The sequence below is a fragment of the Labrus mixtus genome, chromosome 7, assembly GCF_963584025.1.
Source record: "Labrus mixtus chromosome 7, fLabMix1.1, whole genome shotgun sequence".
Classification (NCBI taxonomy): Eukaryota; Metazoa; Chordata; class Actinopteri; order Labriformes; family Labridae; genus Labrus; species Labrus mixtus.
The window spans coordinates 30,819,659-30,839,012 of NC_083618.1; the positions used below are offsets into that span (position 1 = coordinate 30,819,659).

A 19,354-nucleotide genomic window follows, 5' to 3' on the forward strand; every position below is an offset into this window, starting at 1 on the left:
CTGCTCCATAAGAAGCAGTCCCAACACACAGTGTAACATTGATCATGTTTTATTCCAGCAGGTGGATGTGAATGATGAAGCACAGCCTGATATCACGTTCTAACCATCAGAGCGTCATTCATCAGCAGCATAAAGAAACGTTTAGGAGCATACTTCAGCTCTGTGTTTGTCTCTACCTGACACACTCGGCTTTATAAAGTCTAAAGAAGAGATACATCCTCGTCCCACATCTTAAAGTCTCATTATATCTCAGTGTAGCAGCAACAGAATCTCATGTATTTACAGTCAAACAGCAGCTGTAGTTCAGTGAAGTACTGAGGCTTTGATTCTCCGTCAGTCGTAAAGCGCCTTTGCTCTCATTTCTTCATTCACACACTGGATCAACAGGAGAGCAAACACAAACAGGGACTTCTATTTCACACTTTCTCACATGAATCCTGTTTTTTAAAGTGTTTCTTTAAATCCTCAGTCAGAGGCTCTCTGGGATGTTCACAGGGAGACCTTTACGTTTTAAACCCTGGATTACATTCAGAGATGATATTAATGAAATGATCATGCATTAAAGCTGCAGTGTATTTAAAGCAGAGTAAACGTTAGAGGTGTAAGGATGTGTCATGAACATGCTCCTCAGGTCGTTCCAAAGTCGACGGGCTCTGATTGTAAAAAGCCCGATCTCCACGGCGTTCATTCAAATGTGATAACAAACACCTGCTTGGATTTGATCCCTCACTCAGCTGTTTTCAAGTATGACATCATGATGGTCAAACAGATGAAATCATAGACGTGAGTCTACCTGACTTCATTCAGCTAGAAGGTCGGATTCAGTGCGGTCTTTTATGGGTTCACCTTTCTCCTCGTCTGCAGGAAGACAAAACAAAATGATGTTCAAGAAAATCACGACTGACTGATCTGACTGAGAGAGTAAAAAACAGACTGAAGACTGAGGAGATACGACTACTGACAAGACTCTTAAAGAGAGACACACAGGTAGACTTTATGTTCTTTAACTTACCTTTACGACAACTGATGCGACCTGTGGCAAAGAGCACAGCTTGGACGATGACAACAACAACCAAAAGAGCACTAGGCACTCCAGCAGCAGCTACAATCCATCCAGCAATAGAACCTGAAACAGAAACAAAAAGTTTGTGTATCACTCAGAGTGTAGTTTCATATCACACTCAGATCAGACTGGACGTCACATTGGACACACAGAGAACATCAGCAGGTGTGTGTGTGTCTGTGTGTGTGTGTGTGTGTGTGTGTGTCTGTGTGTCTCTCTGTGTGTGTGTGAGTGTGTGTGTGTGTGTGTCTCTGTGTGTGTGTCTCTGTGTGTGTGTGTGTGTCTCTGTGTGTGTGTGTGTGTGTCTCTGTGTGTGTGTGTGTGTCTGTGTGTGTGTGTGTGTGTCTGTGTGTGTGTGTCTCTGTGTGTGTGTGTGTGTCTCTGTGTGTGTGTGTGTGTCTGTCTGTGTCTGTCTCTGTGTGTGTGTGTGTGTCTCTGTGTGTGTGTGTCTCTGTGTGTCTGTGTGTGTGTGTGTGTGTCTCTGTGTGTCTGTGTGTGTGTGTGTGTGTGTGTGTGTGTGTGTGTGTGTGTGTGGTGTGACGTCAGCTCTGCTCTGATGCTCAGCCTCCTCCTGCTCAGCTCTCAGCCTCCTTTTGGTTTTTGGCTCTCAGCAGTGAGGAGGCTGATGTTGGAGCTTCGTCCTGTTTCTGAGACGAGCTGCTCATCAGCACCGACAAACTTTGAATCCACTTCACACTGTTTACATGTGAGCACACTCTGAGCACCCAAAGGACCATCTTCACCTCCTGCTCGTCAACATCTGGATCTTTACACACATCACATCTGGACTTCATCTCACCACTGTTTACTGCGTCACAGTTTAGAGTTTCATGATGCTTTAAACTACTTGAAGTTTATTCACCTGACACTTTGACCTGCAGGACTTTTGAATAAAGGAGTTTAACTCGTCTCAGCGTTTTTTAAAGAGCTGTTTTTATACTTTAAGGATCATTTACGGAGAGTTTTTAAACCTCTCATGTTCTCAGAGACGACTGAAACTGGAACTTTAGCTCATTAAAGGATCAACAATCTTTAAATAAACACTAAAAACAGTTTGAAATGAAACTTGAGATGTGATCAGTTAAACACTGTGACTGTATGCAGCGAGATGACCTTTAAACAAGGTGCAGATCAAGCTGACAGCGCCCTCTAGTGGACAAACAGTGAAACACACACACTGCTTCTTAAAGTAAATGTGAGTAAATGTGGAGCTGAAGACTTTTTGGACCTCCTGGTTTCACATTGAAACATGTCAACATGTCTCTGATGTTTTCATGTAAAGTTTCTCTCTCAGTTCAAACTGAAATCTGGTTTAAATTGAGTTCAGTTTGTGATCCAGCAACACTCTGCTGCAGTGAAGAAAGAGCGTGTAAAGACGACGTTCACACCAACATGTTGATCATCCAGGACTCTCTCTGTGACGTGATGAACAACATGTTTACATCGTTCATACAAACTGCACTTTAAAGTCCAGATGTGTCTGTAAGGGATCAAATGATGACCAGGAACCATCATTGAACTGATTCACACTTCAAGTTTGGTCCCACTTTTTAGTCTCCCGTCAGTTTAGAGTGAAGAACTGAAAACAAACATCAATAATCAAACAGTTTCTACATGTTTGAAGTTTCCTCCTTCATGTTTGTTTCCTTGGTCTCTCACTAAACGCAGCAGCTACTTCAGCATGTGGGACAATAACTCACAGATATTAGAACCGCATTTCTTTCCCCTGTGGAAAAGAAACGTGGCTGCTTTCTTCTGACTTCAGTCCCTGAATGGTCCTGAGACGTGTTTTCACTTGGATCCTCAGAACGAGGACACTGAAGCTGGTTTCACATCTGATACTGGGTTTGTGTTCAACGTGAAGAAGACTGACGGAAACATTCAAAACTAACTTCAGTTCTTTCTCATGTTTTCCAGCAGACTCCCTGATTCTTCCTCTTCTGTCTGCAGCTTCAGGAAGTTCAGTCTGATGTTCACATATTCTCTGTAGTGGACTCTGAAGTGCTCTCGTTTGGGGCGCCGGTGGGCTAGTGGTTAGTTTGCACGCCCCTCATGTACGGAGGCTGTGGTCCTCCAAGTGGGCGGCCCGGGTTCAAATCCGGCCTGAGGCTCCTTTCCTGCACGTCATTCCCCTCTCTCCCCTTTCTGACTCTATCCTCTGTCCTTTCACAATAAAAGCACAAAAACAAACCTTAAATAAAAGTTGGCATCTACAGGAAGCTCCTTACTGTATTTCAAAATAAAAGCACACAGCAAGTAAAGTACTCTCAGCTTAAGACAGTGCAAACCTTCAAAATAAAAGCCTATCAGTTTGTATATAGGTTAAGGGACTTAGGTCTGAGCAGCTTGTGGTGCAAAGATGGCACAGGCCCTGGTCAGTATTTCTTTAATTGGTAGGAGGGGGTCCTCCTCTTGAAATCCCCTCTAAGTAGGCGGGAGAGAAAGCAGATCATAAAACCCTAAAAAGAGCTAAAAGTCTAAAAGAGAAGAACATTAAAACATCTCATGGTAGATTCAAAGTAAACAGATTGATTTGGTTCTGTTGAAGAGAAGGAAGCGGTCAGGTTTAGGGAGGCTGCTGGGTTCACAGTTAGCTTTAGGATTGTGGGTGAGGTTAAGAATAAAAAGCAGGGAAGAGGACGATGTGGAGATGGATGGTTAGGATTAGGGTTCAGGTAAGTGGGAAGTTGTTGTTTCTTTGTGTACAGGTGAGGTGGAGACCCTGACCCTCCTCCCCTGTGAGAGCAAAGAAAAGAATGAAATGATGCAGGTAAGTTTCTCTAACAGGTGAGTACAACAATAAATAAATCAATTGATAAATGTCGTTAAATCATCAAAGTTCACACGGTAAAAGAGGACAGCGTTAAATCACATGCAGCTTAGTGTTCAAAGTGTTCATGGGGTAGTAATAAATCAATAAAACAAGTGCTCTGTGTGTCCTCCCTGTGGTCACAAACGTCCTGATTGGTGGAGCTGCTTTGCTGACTCTGATATATACAGGTGAGTGGGAGGTGGATACGTTACAGACGCTGATGCTGTTGTATCCTGTGCTGTGAGGTTTCTCCTGGAGCGTGACGATGGAGTTGTTGTGGAGGCTGGAGGCTTTCTGGATCCTCTGTGTCGGAGCCATGAATGTAAGTTGATGGTGTGTTTGGTTTCATGGTTTGTTTACTGGTTTCTTTATTGTTTACTTCTTGTTACTGGTGGTGGGTGTGTTCACCTGACATGTCGTGGTGATGTCAGTGATTATATGAGCCGCACTCACCTGTTCACCTGGTTTAGTCTCAGATGGAGAGAGGGGGTGAGCGTGGGAGCAGAACATTTCTGTTGACCGCCACACTACACTGCACTGCCATCACAAGTTGATTTTACGACCCGGTAACTGCAGTTGTAGTTTCTTGTGTTTTGTAGAATAAATGACTAAAGCATCTTGGATCTGGAAGTCATTCATAACGACGTCACAGCTTCACTCCCGTCTTTAGTCCCTCGCTGCACTCTTTTCTTTGACCACCTGCAAAGGCCGATGTAGACGCAATACTCTGTGTGTCCTGATCAAGCTTTAAATAAAGTGCTAAGATCATGCTGTCAATAAATAAAGGAAAGTAAAACACACACAAAACAACATGCACAAAGTCATCCATTCATTAAAACAAGATAAAAACATTTTAAACTACTTTTTGTTTCATCTAAAACTCCATAGATGTGAAACAATCCGGAGAAACCCTCTCACTGTCCTTCCACCTTTTCGACACCAGGTGGCAGCATTGCACCGTGGATAAAAGCAGGTAGGGGGAGACCGTGTTGTTGTTGGTGCACCAGCAGGTGGCGGTATTTCCCCGTTTTCCTTGTTGGCTGCAGTTAAAAGCAGAGAAACCAAACAACTGTCCTTCCGTCTTCTGAGCAGGAGATGGCGGCCTGAATCAAAGTTTTTCATTTGGCCCGTTTGGTTTCTTTCTTTTCAATCATTTGATGAACGTGGTTTCCATTCTGAGGCGTTGACTTCTGGACCAGTTTGTGTTGCTTTTGATGCCTTCTGTTTTCAGATCGTCTGCTCCACGTCTTCTGAAGTGCATGTAAACGGACCCATTTTCTTTGCCTTTGTTTCTTTGGTAGATTTGTCGTCTCAATCTGTATTTCAGCTGCTTGTTTGTTTCTCCCACATACATGATATTACAGGTTGAACATGTTATTGCATAGGGTTAGAGTTAGGGTTACACACGGGATTAAAAATGTCTTTAATCACGACTAACTTTTGAAATTTAGCGATTAATGGAGATTCTAAATGTTGCTGGTTGGACAGCCCTCACATAAATATAAAATGCTGAATTCTGAATAAATAATGAAACATCTTTTCAGACTGGTGGTCTCCTGCCGTTCATCATCATCAGGACAAACTAACGTTACTCTGTAGTTCATCTTTATTAGGAGGAGAATATGTGACCTTTAAACACAACCTTCAGTTTCTGTTTGAAGCCTTAAATGTAGATTCAGGATATTTAGAGCGAGGAGTCTCAGGAAACGTGGGATTAAAACTCTGAAACATTCTGAAGAAACTTCCTCCTGTCTCATCAGATCAGCTTTAGAGTTTAAACTATGAAAAGATCTCACCGTTGATGTGAACGTAGGTCTCTGCCTCAGTGTGGTGGTTGATCTGGTCCTGTGTGACCACACAGCTGTAGAGGTCGGTCTTGGTCACAGTGGTTTGGAGGATGATGTCGTAGCTGCCTCCTCTTTCTGTGACCTGTGGTTCTTTAGCATGAAGGATGTTTCCAGAACTGTCCCTCCACTCCACTTTAGGTCGAGGAGAAGCTCCTCTGACTAAACACTGCAGCAACGCCTGGTCCTTCGTTTCCTCGAGGATGGTGACGTACGGCTCTGAAGCTGCTCCTGTGAACACGGAGGGTAAAGAGAGACAGGAAGTGACTCATAAAGAACAATAACCAGATTCAACTTTTAACATGAGGAGCAGAGAAAGACAGAAAAAGAACATTTCAAGTTTTAATAACTCCACACAGAATTATTTGTTAGAATAGGATTTCAAATTCATGAAACTTCTACAAAGAGTCTCATAATCTGGGGCGTCGGTGGTACAGCGGATAGTGTACCCGCCCAACGTACGGATGCTGTACTCCTGAAAGAAGGCGGGTTCAAATCCGACCTGTGGCTCCTTTCTTAGTGTCAGTCCACTCTCTCTCTCCCTCTCTCTCTCTCTGTCTCTCCGTCTCTCTCTCTCTCTCTGTCTCTCTCTCTCTGTCTCTCTCTCTCTCTCTCTCTGTCTCTCTCTCTCTCTCCGTCTCTCTCTCTGTCTCTCTCTCTCTATCTGCGTTACAAAAGAACGACGGTAGGAGAACCAATGACGTACGGCTCTGAAGCTGCTCCTGTGGACACGGAGGAAACAAAGGTTCATGGAAAGAAGATTTCACATCCCTTCATGTATCTCCACTTCTCTTCTTTTATATTCCTCTACTATACACGCCTTAGTTTATCTCAGCCTGTCACATGCTAAGTCCCGCCTCCTGGGAATGGCTGTAGGCCAAAACAGCTGTCAATCACTCCCTCCCAGCAGACGCGGGTTGTGTCTCCGTTGATCAGAAGCCGTTCAGGACGACGAGTGAGCCGTCTCTAAGTTCAGGTTAAAGGTCATGTAGCCCTTCGTGATTGGACGGTGAGAATCTGTGAGCGTCCATGGAGATGGAAGCGCTCTTTTCATTTCATACGGCTCTAAAGTGGAACATATGTGATGTGATTATTCCTCGTCTCTTCTGTGACGCTGATCTGATACGGCGAGCTGCACGTGGAGGAACACGGACGCTGTGCGGTTTTAAAGAAAGTAGTCCCCGAGGAAAAGGCGGTCTGATGGAGAGGTGTAAATATTGACAAACACAGCGGACACTCAGGTTTCTGTGTTTTTCTTGAAGGTGGGACTTTTAGTGAAGCTGCTCGAGTATGTTTTGATCTCCTGCAGGTAACACGCCGTGTGGTCATAAGAAGGTCAAACGAGCACACGGTCAAACTGTGTACTGTCCCTTTAAGGCCTTTAGTGACCTCCATGGATCAAATGATTAAAGGGACGATCAGTGCATGTGTTTGGAGCTAAAGGAGGCTCCTAGTTATACTCTGTTTTAATGATCATGTCGGCCTCAGTAGATTCAGCTCGGACATGTTTCACATTATTAACACGTCGTCTCTTCTCACTCACTGAAACGTCTCCGATTCCTGTGACGGCACGCCGCTCCTTATAAATGTGTGTGTGTGTTTCTCAATGTGTGTGTGTGTTTGTGTGTGAAATCTTTCCTCCATCATAACTAACGACTGACTCGTTTCAGAGCACTGATTCAGTCTGAAGTCACGTCTGAGTGCAGCTCTCAGTCAGGAGCTCTTTGGTGACCAGGTAACATCTGCAGCAGCGTCCAATCAGAGAGCAGCAACACGGTAACCATGGAGATGAATCCAGCAGGACCAGCTGCAGTAAAAACTGTGAAGTAAAGAAGTTTGAGTTGAAGGTGTGAAACATTAAAGTGAGCTCCTGATCCTGTGTGAAGGAGCAGCAGGTGTTGTTTAGTTTTGCTCTTTTAGATTCATGTCTGCAGGAATGTTTTAGTTTGAAGATAAAAAGAGTTCATGATGTTCACACAGAGACCAGATATGATGACCTCCACACAGAAACACATCATGAAGAGTTAGAATTAACACCTGAATGTATTTTTAGTCATAAACTATTCAGTAAATGATCTTCCTCACTTCATTTAGATTCTTTTTTAATGATTTCTGACCTCCTCTTCGCTCTGGTCATTTCTTTTGTTTTCTGAACTAAATAGTTTCTTCAGTTTGTTCCATCAGCTGCTCAGTTAAACCTGGTGGTTAGTGTGAGGTGATCATTTCAACAACAAGCTCAAACGTCTTTAAGAACTGGTCTTTGTGTTGTGAACAGTTTTAATGTAGAGATGCAGAATTAAACTTTTTTTAATGGTACAGTAGTTAAGGGTGAACTGTGGGTAAGATCGAGTGTAGGAGCCATAATGTGTGTTTTTACCTCAGTTGATTCTTTGTTATATTTTGCTCCTTATATGGGTTTCTTATTATTTCTGGTAATTAGCAGTGGGCGTGGTTTACTTTATTTTTACCTGTGCATTTGGGGTGGCGGGAGGCTAGACAAAGGGGGTGAGTGAGTCATCGTCATCATCACCTAAATCATCATTTTTGAACCTTTTGTTTAGAAATAGTGTTTTCCCTTTTTGGTTTAATAAATCTACAAAGATATCTGGACTTTTGGACTTTATTATATTTTCACACACTTAGTTTCTGTGCGCCATTTTTCTATCTTAAGCCGCCACAGAGAGTTTGTGTTTTTAAAAAATTTTAATTTAGTGATGCAGAAATTAATTGAAATGTTTTTTTACTCATGAGGGAAAAGTTTGGCAAACATCTAAAGCTACACAGGAGGGAGCAGACGTGTTGGTTAGAGGTGCAACAAGAGGTAGAAAAGAAGAAGAACCAGCAGGAGGCGTTTTGGATCCATAACTTTCAGACTACTGAACACCCGGTCTAAACGAGGACGTTCAAGTCCAGTGAACACTGAACGACTAAAAGAATTCATGAGCTCATACTGTACAGTGTTCAGCATCACAAGTGTCAATAAAAAAACTCCCACAGACGGAGGTTGAAGTCTGATCGATGTGTATTTCAGTCGGCTCTAATACACACCAGGAAAAACGTTCTCTCTCTCTCTCTCTCACGCAGCATCCCAAATAAACACAAACTGACTGACAGCTCAATCAGAACTGATTCTCCCCGTCAGCTGGAGCTCTGCAGATGTTTCCTGTCGATGGTTCTTTCATGATCGGAGTGTGGAGACAGATTAAACAGTCCTGCCTGTTGTTGCCATGGTGATTTTAGATGCTGTCTGTCAGTTTGTGAACAATCAGGAAAGAAGTCCCTGAAGTGGGAGAATCAGCTGGTGGCTCTGCGCTCACTGTGCAAAGTGTGTGCAGTCGTACGACCAAAACAATCACACATGAACAAATCATCCGAGCAGCAGGGAGCAGCTGATCGGGCCGTGACCATCACGCCTCAGTGTACACCGCTCCACTAACGGCGTGCTATCGGGCTGAAATGACTCAAAAGTCAGGTCTACGTCGTCCTGAAGTCGTCCAGTGCACGGCCGGCTTACTGTAAGAGTTGGGTTTGAATCTCCTGTAAACGTTGTTTTGATTTGTTTTTGTTGTGTTTCCTGTTTGTGGTCAATATTTACATTTTTATCATATTATGTATAAATGTAAACATCTGCTCCACCTAGTACAACTTTATCTCTGTTTGACTTCCTGATGAAGGAGTGATGACTTCTGGTTTTTTTAAGGTCTACATGACCATGCCAAGTAAATAAAGACATTTGAATTGTTTAAAAAGCGAGAGCCTCGGCTGCACAAAACTTCTCAGTGTTCATTTTTCCTGTTTTCAAAATGTCTTGTAATAAATGTTACACAGAGCAAACGTAACTCTGAGGATTTGAATGGATAGAACGTAAAGTGTTTGTAATATTTGGGGATAAACATAACTGTTAATATTAAATGATAAGTGACGAGCCTGCTCCTGAAATGTGTGAACTCAACATGTTTTCTAATCCTGAACATTTCACTGTTATCACAAACACCTCCACACTGACATCACTGAGCTACAACAAGAGAAACTCTGTACGTCTGTAACTGATCTCAAAGTCAACCTTCACACTCTTCTTCTTCTCTCTGTCCAGTCATCAAGTTAGTCTGTTCAGAGAGTCACTGAAAGTCTGAATTTCTTAACCTCACTTTGAATAAAGTTTCTCTTGTGAAGTATCCAAACACGTTTCACATTCAGTCAGAACTCATTTACATTTAAAACAAAGAATGAACGCACAGAAAAACAGAAAGGACCCGAATATAAAGAAGTAGAACAAGAACGATCTCACCGTTGATGTGAACGTAGATCTCTGCCTCAGTGTGGTGTTTGATCTGGTCCTGTGTGACCACACAGCTGTAGTGGTCGGTCTTGGTCACAGTGGTTTGGAGGATGATGTCGTAGCTGCCTCCTCTTTCTGTGACCTGTGGTTCTTTAGCATGAAGGATGTTTCCAGAACTGTCCCTCCACTCCACTTTAGGTCGAGGAGAAGCTCCTCTGACTAAACACTGCAGCAGAGACCAGTCCTTTGATTGGTCGAGGATGGTGACGTACGGCTCTGAAGCTGCTCCTGTGAACACGGAGGGTAAAGAGAGACAGGAAGTGACTCATAAAGAACAATAACCAGATTCAACTTTTAACATGAGGAGCAGAGAAAGAAAGAAAAAGAACATTTCAAGTTTTAATAACTCCACACAGAATTATTTGTTAGAATAGGATTTCAAATTCATGAAACTTCTACAAAGAGTCTCATAATCTGGGGCGCCGGTGGAACAGCGGATAGTGTACCCGCCCAACGTACGGATGCTGTAATTCTAAAAGGCCGGTTCAAATCCGACCTGTGGCTCCTTTCTTAGTGTCAGTCCACTCTCTCTCTATCTGTCTCTCCCTCTCTCTCTCTGTCTCTATCTCTCTCTCTCTCTCTCTCCCTGTCTCTCTCTCTCTCTCTCTGTCTCTCTCTCTCTCTCTCTCTCCCTGTCTCTCTCTCTCTCTCTCTCTGTCTCTCTCTCTCTGTCTCTCTCTCTCTCTCTGTCTCTCTCTCTCGCCCAAATCGCCCCTTAAAAACTCTAATGATATAAACCTGCAGTAAGTCGTCCTTCATGATGGTCATTATATTCTCTTCTGTTGTTTAACTGTTCTGAGTCACTCTCACAGGTGTTTCTATTCACCAGCCAATCACATCAAAGAGGATAAAGAGACGTCATGAGTCCATCAACTTAACATTTCAGATACCTCACCTAGACACTGGATTATTTTGGAGCAGTTGACCTTTGACCTCTATAAGCACAGAGGAAGTGAGAGCACAATAATATGTACAAGTTGTTGTCATGATGTTAAAAAGGAAATTATTATTTCTTTAATGTCATTTACTTTCTCACAATCGGCTTTTAACGAACATGCGTGAAGGTGACGTCATCATAACATAACTCACCTGGGATGTTTTCCTCTGACCTGACCTTTAACCTTATATCACGCGGAGGTAGCACGCGACCCCAGATTTATATGTAAACAATGAAAAATAAATAAACTTGATATTTTCATATGAACTCCGGCTGTAAACACAAACATATAACACCTCATTTGAAAGCTTACAGGTTTGTTGTTTCAGATGATTTCAAGAACTAACTTTAGAAATTACGACTTTGAAATAGAGCAGTCTTACTTTACGGCAGTAAACTGTTAACAACTATCAAGCTCACCTGTTTAGCTGTCGTTCAAATGTATTTCTAGATGTAAAAACAGACATTTATGGACGGACTATGGCTCATTGTTGATAGATAAATCTCACCAACTCAACCCAGCTCTTAGAAATCAAACCGGAGTGAAATTAAACTTCACAAACTTCCGTTGTGTCTCTTTCATGTTTTTAGCGCCGCTCGTTAAACTTTAGAAACAACGCGATATCAGTTCATATTAAAGTACTGACACAAGTTTACACCAATGAGCTTCAGGAGCTCTGAAATCAGGAAACGCCCACCAACACAACGAACCAATCGGCAGCTTAATACGACCTGAAGTGACGGACCTACCGGACTTTAAACTCCATCAGCCAATCAGAGGACAGCATCACTCCACGAGCGCTATTCCGTCTGATTGACAGCTACTTCTAACCAATGAGAAGTCAGCACCCTGAAACCCGTCCGAGTCTGTTTCCGGTGAAGTTACCTGTCTGACCATATATGGAAGTTAACGGTTTCTGACTTCCTGTGACAGTTAGTCCCTCTAATAACAGAGAAACTTTATTTCTATGATTAAAGAGACATCATTTAGTGATGTAGATAAGTTCATATGTATTTAAATATGAATAAAATCTTTGATATAATTACATTAAACACATTTGGACATTTTGTCAGCGTCATAAAGACTTTAATTAACTTCTTTCTGTCACTTTGGAGAAGTTTTAGAGAGCTCTGTGGACACCTGCTGGACAAACTCTGTACTGCACTTTGTCAAATATCTCCGAGCCTGTTCAGTCTGTCAACATGAAACTTCACACACACATTAAAGACAAGTGGAAGGACAAGTCCTGAGAGTTTCAGCCTGATGGACGTAATAATGACGGAGTTTTCTGGATCTGGAAGATGAAATTAAATGAAACAAAACAAAGAAAATGTTGATTAGCAGCTGTTTAATTCTTCGTCTGTTCAACTCTTTAATAACCTTAATGAACATGGACTCACCTGATGAAACCTCAGAGTGTTTGCTTTACAGTCATATAAAGAACACGTATCAGCTCCTTGTGTTCTCAGAATAATACAGTTTAAAATGTGGAGGTAATACGAGACTAAAATACTCCAAATAACCAACAAACACCAAGAGGTTAAGATAGCACCTGGAAGGTAAAAGACATGAGATGTTAGAGGGACAGATGATCAACTTCACCCTGGAGGAAGAATCTAAATGTGCTGTCTTTATAATCTGTGTAGAGCTGAACTGTGGCTGTGCAGAGTGACATTATGGATCACGTGTTTCATGTCTGATACAAACTGTGTCTCTCCAGATGTGGCTGCAGCTCTGTGGGGATGAACACCTGCCAGATGTTTCTTTTAAATCCACCTGGGACTCTTCAAACACGTCTGACTGAACGAGAAAACTCACCAACAACCAGCTCAATGTGGAACATTTGACTCGGCTGCAGACGAGGAAAAAAACAGGTGTAGTTTCCACTGTCGGCCACCTTGGTCTTCCTGATCTTTATGGAGGCGTTACCGTTCTTCAGCTCGTCGTTAAAATGTGAGACTCGACCTTCAAACTGTTTGTCTTGACCTGAAAGGCCGTGACCGTAATAATCTCCTCCGTCGTACATGAACACCTCCTTGTGATCGTCTTTCTTCCAGTCAAACAGCTTCGTCTCGATGTTCTCCTTGGTGCTGAGGGAACACGGTAACACAGCATCACTGTCTTCTTTCACCACCACTCGACCTGAGACAGAAACACGAGGATGAATCAGTTTGTTTACATGCAGAAAAATAAAGTTAGAACAGATTCATGGAAGTTTGTGTGATAATCTAATGTCAGTTTATGATCAGAATAATCTCACTGTTTATCTTTGTGTAGCTAAATGTCATAATGAAATCATTTCCACTGAACTCGGGCGTCTTCACAGTCGTTTACATTTTACTATGTGACACATATTCATCATATTTAACCATCTATCTCATTTATAAAGCCTCATGTTGATGTTTCTGTCTCCTGATCCTTTTCTTTACACATTCATCTGATATCAAAGATAAAAAACAAACATGTCACACTTATGAACAGAGACTAGTGAATGTTTACATCAGTATTCATACGTTTCTTTAGTCAAACTGTCTCTGAATCAGCCGATTAAACTCTTTGAATCTGAGATTTCTGAGGAGAAGGAGGTGAAACTTCTTTCTCTGCTTCTTGTTTTACTTTGATTTATTCTGACTCTTATTTCATAATTCATTCAAAACTTCATTAAACTCTGATACTCCCTCACACAGTGGACTCACATCCATGTTGTATTATCTGTAATTGATCATGGTCCATAATATGTGAGTGATGCTGCAGTTTTCTCTCTGCAGGATGGAGGAGACGCCCTCCAACATCTACTCCCACAGAGACGAGCATCACACTGCGCATGTCTGATAAACGGCTGTAATATGATGACGTCACCTGAGCTGTGGAGGTTGATGTTTTAATATTTCTGTATTAATGTCCTTTAGTTTCAAACGGAGCTAAATATCGATGCTAACAGTCTCCGGTGCTAACGTTATCTCCCCTCCGCTGATAAACTTCCTACTTTTCTGTCTCCAGACTTCATGTTTGAACATTTTTTACATTTATTTTTCATCCATTTCAATCTCAAACAGTTCAGAGTAAATATGAGCCGTTACTTTTCTCACCGTTTTCATCAGCAAACGTTATTCCAGACCGAGTCACGACGCAGAGACACACGAGAGGAAGAAGCTTCATAGTTGTTGATCTGAACATTCAACGTGACGTCACTGACGGTCACTTCAGAGAACATTGCTGTGACGTCACTAACACGATGATCTCCTAATAACACTTTCGATGATCGTCCTTCAAAATAAAAGTATTATGTCGAAAACACAAACAGCAGCTGCTTTGTTTGTTTCTTGTCAGTAAAAATCACTTCAGTGTTCGACAGTCAGAAGACACAGTTTGACATTTTTCATGTTTTATTCAAACGTTTGTACAGAAATGAAGAAGCTCTGTGTGAAATGACTTGATACCTCCAAGATCATCATCATCATCATCATCATCATCATCATCATCATCAGTCTACAGCGTGAACAGATATGAACGTTGATGAAGTCAAACCTCTCAGTCAACAACAGGAAACAGTCAGAGTCCAGTTTACACCGGGCTCAAACTAAAGCAGTCTGAATCAACAGTCCTCAAACAGGTTAGGACTTTATTTGTCACCATGTGGAAAACTGTCTTTGTCTTCACAACAAAGAAAACATGATGACAAACAAGACAACATTTTCTGAGCAGTAAAGTTTGGGGGTATGGGGGGGGGGCTATGTTTTTTTAACTTTATAAATGTAATAATGGAATCGCACTTGGGACCAGTGATTGTTTGTAATCATCGTCTGTGACTCGTGGCAGTCTGAAGCGTCTGAAACCTAAACTGGGAGTGCAGGGGATGAGAGGGGTCGCTGGTTAATAAATCCTGAAGGTTCTAATGTTCATTTCACACAGACTCATCATTATTAATATCAGTAACACAAAAATAAAACCTTCATCACATTATATTTGACTTCAGCTGCAAAATATTCACTCATCATTTATTTTCAGCATAAACTGAAGTTTTATGGTTTTAATTCCACATGTTGGTTATTCTGAACCTTTCAGAGCTACAAGCACTTTGATTATTTATGTTTACAGCAGTTATAAAGCACTTTGATTATTTATGTTTACAGCAGTTATAAAACACTTTGATTATTTATGTTTACAGCAGTTATAAAGCACTTTGATTATTTATATTTACAGCAGTTATAAAACACTTTGATTATTTATATTTACAGCAGTTATAAAACACTTTGATTATTTATATTTACAGCAGTTATAAAACACTGATTATTTATGTTTACAGCAGTTATAAAGCACTTTGATTATTTATGTTTACAGCAGTTATAAAGCACTTTGATTATTTATGTTTACAGCAGTTATAAAGCACTTTGATTATTTATGTTTACAGCAGCTCACCACCCATTAGTTAACTAGTCTCCTCTTTCCTAGAACTAAGTGAGAGCTCGCTCCCTACCAGCCGCTAGTCTCCTCTTCCCTAGTACCTGGAGCTATGTAAAATTACTCCTCTAACACCCTTTGGAGGAGAGAGGACTTGTTATAATCACAGCCCTAGGATTATCTGCCTAACATTCATTTCTAGAATAATTAGATTGAAGAATAACCCCTGGTACAGGACTCTAGATTACCCCCCGGAGACGGAATAACTGTAATCTCTCCCTGTTAGGATGTTAGGTGTGTATGAGGTGTGTAGTAAAAGTCAGTAGAAGTGTGCCGTGGTGTGACTGCTCAAGCTTACCTTCCGAGGTTCACGGGGTCCTTAAGGGAGACTCCGGTCTTTGTGGTGTGAATGATTTCAGTCAGAAAATGATTTTAAAAAGTTTCCAAAAATGTATTTAAAAATCTTCAGATGATATTCCAAATGCAAATACAAAACAGTAAAAGTAAAAATATAAAAAGTAAAAGCAAAACACAAAGACCAAAGTCTAAACCCGAGAGTGTAGACACTTGAGGTTTTAAAAGATCTTGGTCTCAGGGACTAAGTCACAAAATGGGGATTCAAAAGTCAGAATGACGTGGAGTCCTTTAGAAAAGTAAAAAAGAGCCTCGATCAGCTTTTCCACAACGTGTTTATAGCCAGACGGTCTCTTTTTTCAAGATCCTGTAAAACCTCAACAATTCATATTCGCAGAAACGTGATACATCCACAGGTGATACTAAGTTCATATGGTTTTAATGTCAAATCATACAAGGTAACACAGGTGATACTAAGTTCATATGTGGTTTTAATGTCAAATCATACAAGGTAACACAGGTGATACTAAGTTCATATGTGGTTTTAATGTCAAATCACACAAGGTAACACAGGTGATACTAAGTTCATGTGGTTTTAATGTCAAATCATACAAGGTAACACAGGTGATACTAAGTTCATGTGGTTTTAATGTCAAATCACACAAGGTAACACAGGTGATACTAAGTTCATATGTGGTTTTAATGTCAAATCACACAAGGTAACACAGGTGATACTAAGTTCATATGTGGTTTTAATGTCAAATCATACAAGGTAACACAGGTGATACTAAGTTCATATGTGGTTTTAATGTCAAATCACACAAGGTAACACAGGTGATACTAAGTTCATGTGGTTTTAATGTCAAATCATACAAGGTAACACAGGTGATACTAAGTTCATGTGTGGTTTTAATGTCAAATCATACAAGGTAACACAGGTGATACTAAGTTCATATGTGGTTTTAATGTCAAATCATACAAGGTAACACAGGTGATACTAAGTTCATATGTGGTTTTAATGTCAAATCATACAAGGTAACACAGGTGATACTAAGTTCATATGTGGTTTTAATGTCAAATCACACAAGGTAACACAGGTGATACTAAGTTCATATGTGGTTTTAATGTCAAATCATACAAGGTAACACAGGTGATACTAAGTTCATATGTGGTTTTAATGTCAAATCATACAAGGTAACACAGGTGATACTAAGTTCATATGTGGTTTTAATGTCAAATCATACAAGGTAACACAGGTGATACTAAGTTCATATGTGGTTTTAATGTCAAATCATACAAGGTAACACAGGTGATACTAAGTTCATATGTGGTTTTAATGTCAAATCACACAAGGTAACACAGGTGATACTAAGTTCATATGTGGTTTTAATGTCAAATCATACAAGGTAACACAGGTGATACTAAGTTCATATGTGGTTTTAATGTCAAATCACACAAGGTAACACAGGTGATACTAAGTTCATATGTGGTTTTAATGTCAAATCATACAAGGTAACACAGGTGATACTAAGTTCATGTGTGGTTTTAATGTCAAATCATACAAGGTAACACAGGTGATACTAAGTTCATATGTGGTTTTAATGTCAAATCATACAAGGTAACACAGGTGACACTAAGTTCAGATGTGGTTTTAGCTTGAAGACCGTGAACCAGGCAGATTCGCAGAAACGCTATACGCCTACGAGCTCGTATGTGGTTTTGCTCAATGTATGGCACACTTATCCTGACCTCACAGGTGCATAGGCACCACGGGTGTGTGTAGGATTGACAGGAAATATAAAAGCCAAAAAACCCAAAAGTCGTATATATGACATGAATGAAATGATAAAAAGATTAAGTGATAATAAAAGAAAAAGAACATATATGATAAAAACAAATTCAACAATTGCATAACTCTTTCTGATCTTTCAACAGTTTCAAAGGCCTGGAAAAGAAGACAGGATATTCTGTTTAATTAGTTTGACTTTCTCTTTTTGTTTCTTGACAATGAATATAGTTTACCGAGTGCACTCTGATCCTGGAACATTTTAATTTATGGTGTCACGTAAGCCCATGCGGGCTGGGCATATAAATGTATGTGACACAATAATAAAATAAAAAAACATTTAAACTTCAAACTAAAGTTATATGTTATATATAAACTGACAGAAGCAGACAGCCTGTGATCAATCCATTTTGTGCAGAAGAAGAAGCGTCGATGCTCAGAGTATGAAGCAGAAAGCCTGAGTTAACAAAGTTGATGAACACTTTCATAAAGCCCCATACAGCTCTAAATACTCTCTTACTTTATGTTGAACTTGATTCAGCCACCCCTCTGCCCTCCATGTAATCCAGTAATACTTAAGGTCACACATACTTCACAGAGTTGTTTTAGATGGCTACAAGAGTCCACTGGAAGACTCAATCTGCATTTGAACCTGTGGGAAGAAAAACATAATTTTCAAGAATCTGACCGAGAGTAAAAAAACAGACTGCACGACTGAGGAGATAAATCTACTGTCAAGACTCTGAAAGAAGACATTTAAAGAGTTGTTTTTTTATCATGGACATGCTGATGCAAATGATTTAATCTTACCTTTTTATGATTTATACAGTGACGCTTTATGCAAAACCCAGCACAACAGCCACAAAAACTAAACCAACCAAAGTAATTCCCAGACTAAAGATATCACGATATCCAGTTGAAGAACCTGAAAAAGAAACAAAAACTTTGTGTATCACTCAGAGTGTAGTTTCATATCACACTCAGATCAGACTGGACGTCACATTGGACACACAGAGAACAGCAGCAGGTGTGTGTGTGTGTGTGTGTGTGTGTGTGTGTGTGAGCAGTGTGACGTCAGCTCTGCTCTGATGCTCAGTCTCCTCCTGCTCGGCTCTCAGCCTCCTTTTGGTTTTTGGCTCTCAGCAGTGAGGAGGCTGATGTTGGAGCTTCGTCCTGTTTCTGAGACGAGCTGCTCATCAGCACCGACAAACTTTGAATCCACTTCACACTGTTTACATGTGAGCACTCTGAGCACCCAAAGGACCATCTTCACCTCCTGCTCGTCAACATCTGGATCTTTACACACATCATGTAAGTGGCCAAAGGAGCCTATTTGGGTTGTTTGTTGTTGCTCCACCCCGGAACATGAATTATGGTCAATTGTTTGTTTGCTCCAAATGCGATACTAAAACAGGGTTTTATGGTTTACCATTAAGCATGAAGGTTCGAAGGTTTATGGAGATCGCTGTGTCCAAAGGGAAGATGTTAATTGAATGATTTATGAATGAATTGAGAGGTTCGCTACTATAAAGGGATTGTGCAATATTGTTGTAAGTGTTTAATGTGATGTGTGTTTGAATCAGGCCTGTTGTGATGTGGATGTTATTGTTTGTGTTTGTTTAAAGTAAAATGTTGCCCTGTGAAATGTTTGTTTAGGAATGAATCATAAATATTTATATATCTGTCATGAATTGAACACAGTTTTCTGTTCATTTTGGCTTTATTTTGGCTTTTTTCTAGTTTCACGGTGCTTGAAATGAAATAAATAAATCGCATCAGTCGATCTCCACGCTTCCTCATATGTTGTCTTGGTCGAG

The 19,354-nt window shown here is 40.8% G+C and overlaps 1 protein-coding gene and 2 long non-coding RNA genes across 5 annotated transcripts in view; all 3 read right to left on the reverse strand.

Moving 5' to 3' along the window:
* Nucleotides 1-33: 33 nt before the first annotated feature.
* Nucleotides 34-3,258, reverse strand: LOC132977170 (uncharacterized). The gene is made up of 2 exons (XR_009673774.1): nt 1,013-3,258; nt 34-858 (listed from the first exon to the last, which is right to left on the reverse strand). It is a non-coding gene; the product is annotated as an uncharacterized LOC132977170 (long non-coding RNA).
* Nucleotides 3,259-4,691: 1,433 nt separating this feature from the next.
* LOC132977166 (CD276 antigen-like) overlaps nt 4,692-19,354 on the reverse strand; it is a 160,486-nt gene continuing 145,823 nt past the window's right edge. For all 3 annotated transcript variants that reach the window (XM_061041607.1, XM_061041608.1, XM_061041606.1), the window contains 2 exons: nt 10,008-10,286; nt 4,692-5,950 (listed from right to left, as the gene is read on the reverse strand). In XM_061041607.1, coding sequence (XP_060897590.1) covers nt 5,655-5,950; nt 10,008-10,286 — 575 coding nt within the window. In that variant the 3' untranslated portion in view covers nt 4,692-5,654. The remainder of the gene's footprint in view (nt 5,951-10,007; nt 10,287-19,354) is intronic.
* Nucleotides 16,696-19,354, reverse strand: part of LOC132977169 (uncharacterized) — a 3,991-nt gene continuing 1,332 nt past the window's right edge. Inside the window, exons 1-2 of the long non-coding RNA XR_009673773.1 lie at nt 18,348-19,354; nt 16,696-18,189 (exon numbers count right to left, since the gene is read on the reverse strand). The exon at nt 18,348-19,354 is cut by the window's right edge and continues 1,332 nt beyond it. This is a non-coding gene — a long non-coding RNA (uncharacterized LOC132977169). The remainder of the gene's footprint in view (nt 18,190-18,347) is intronic.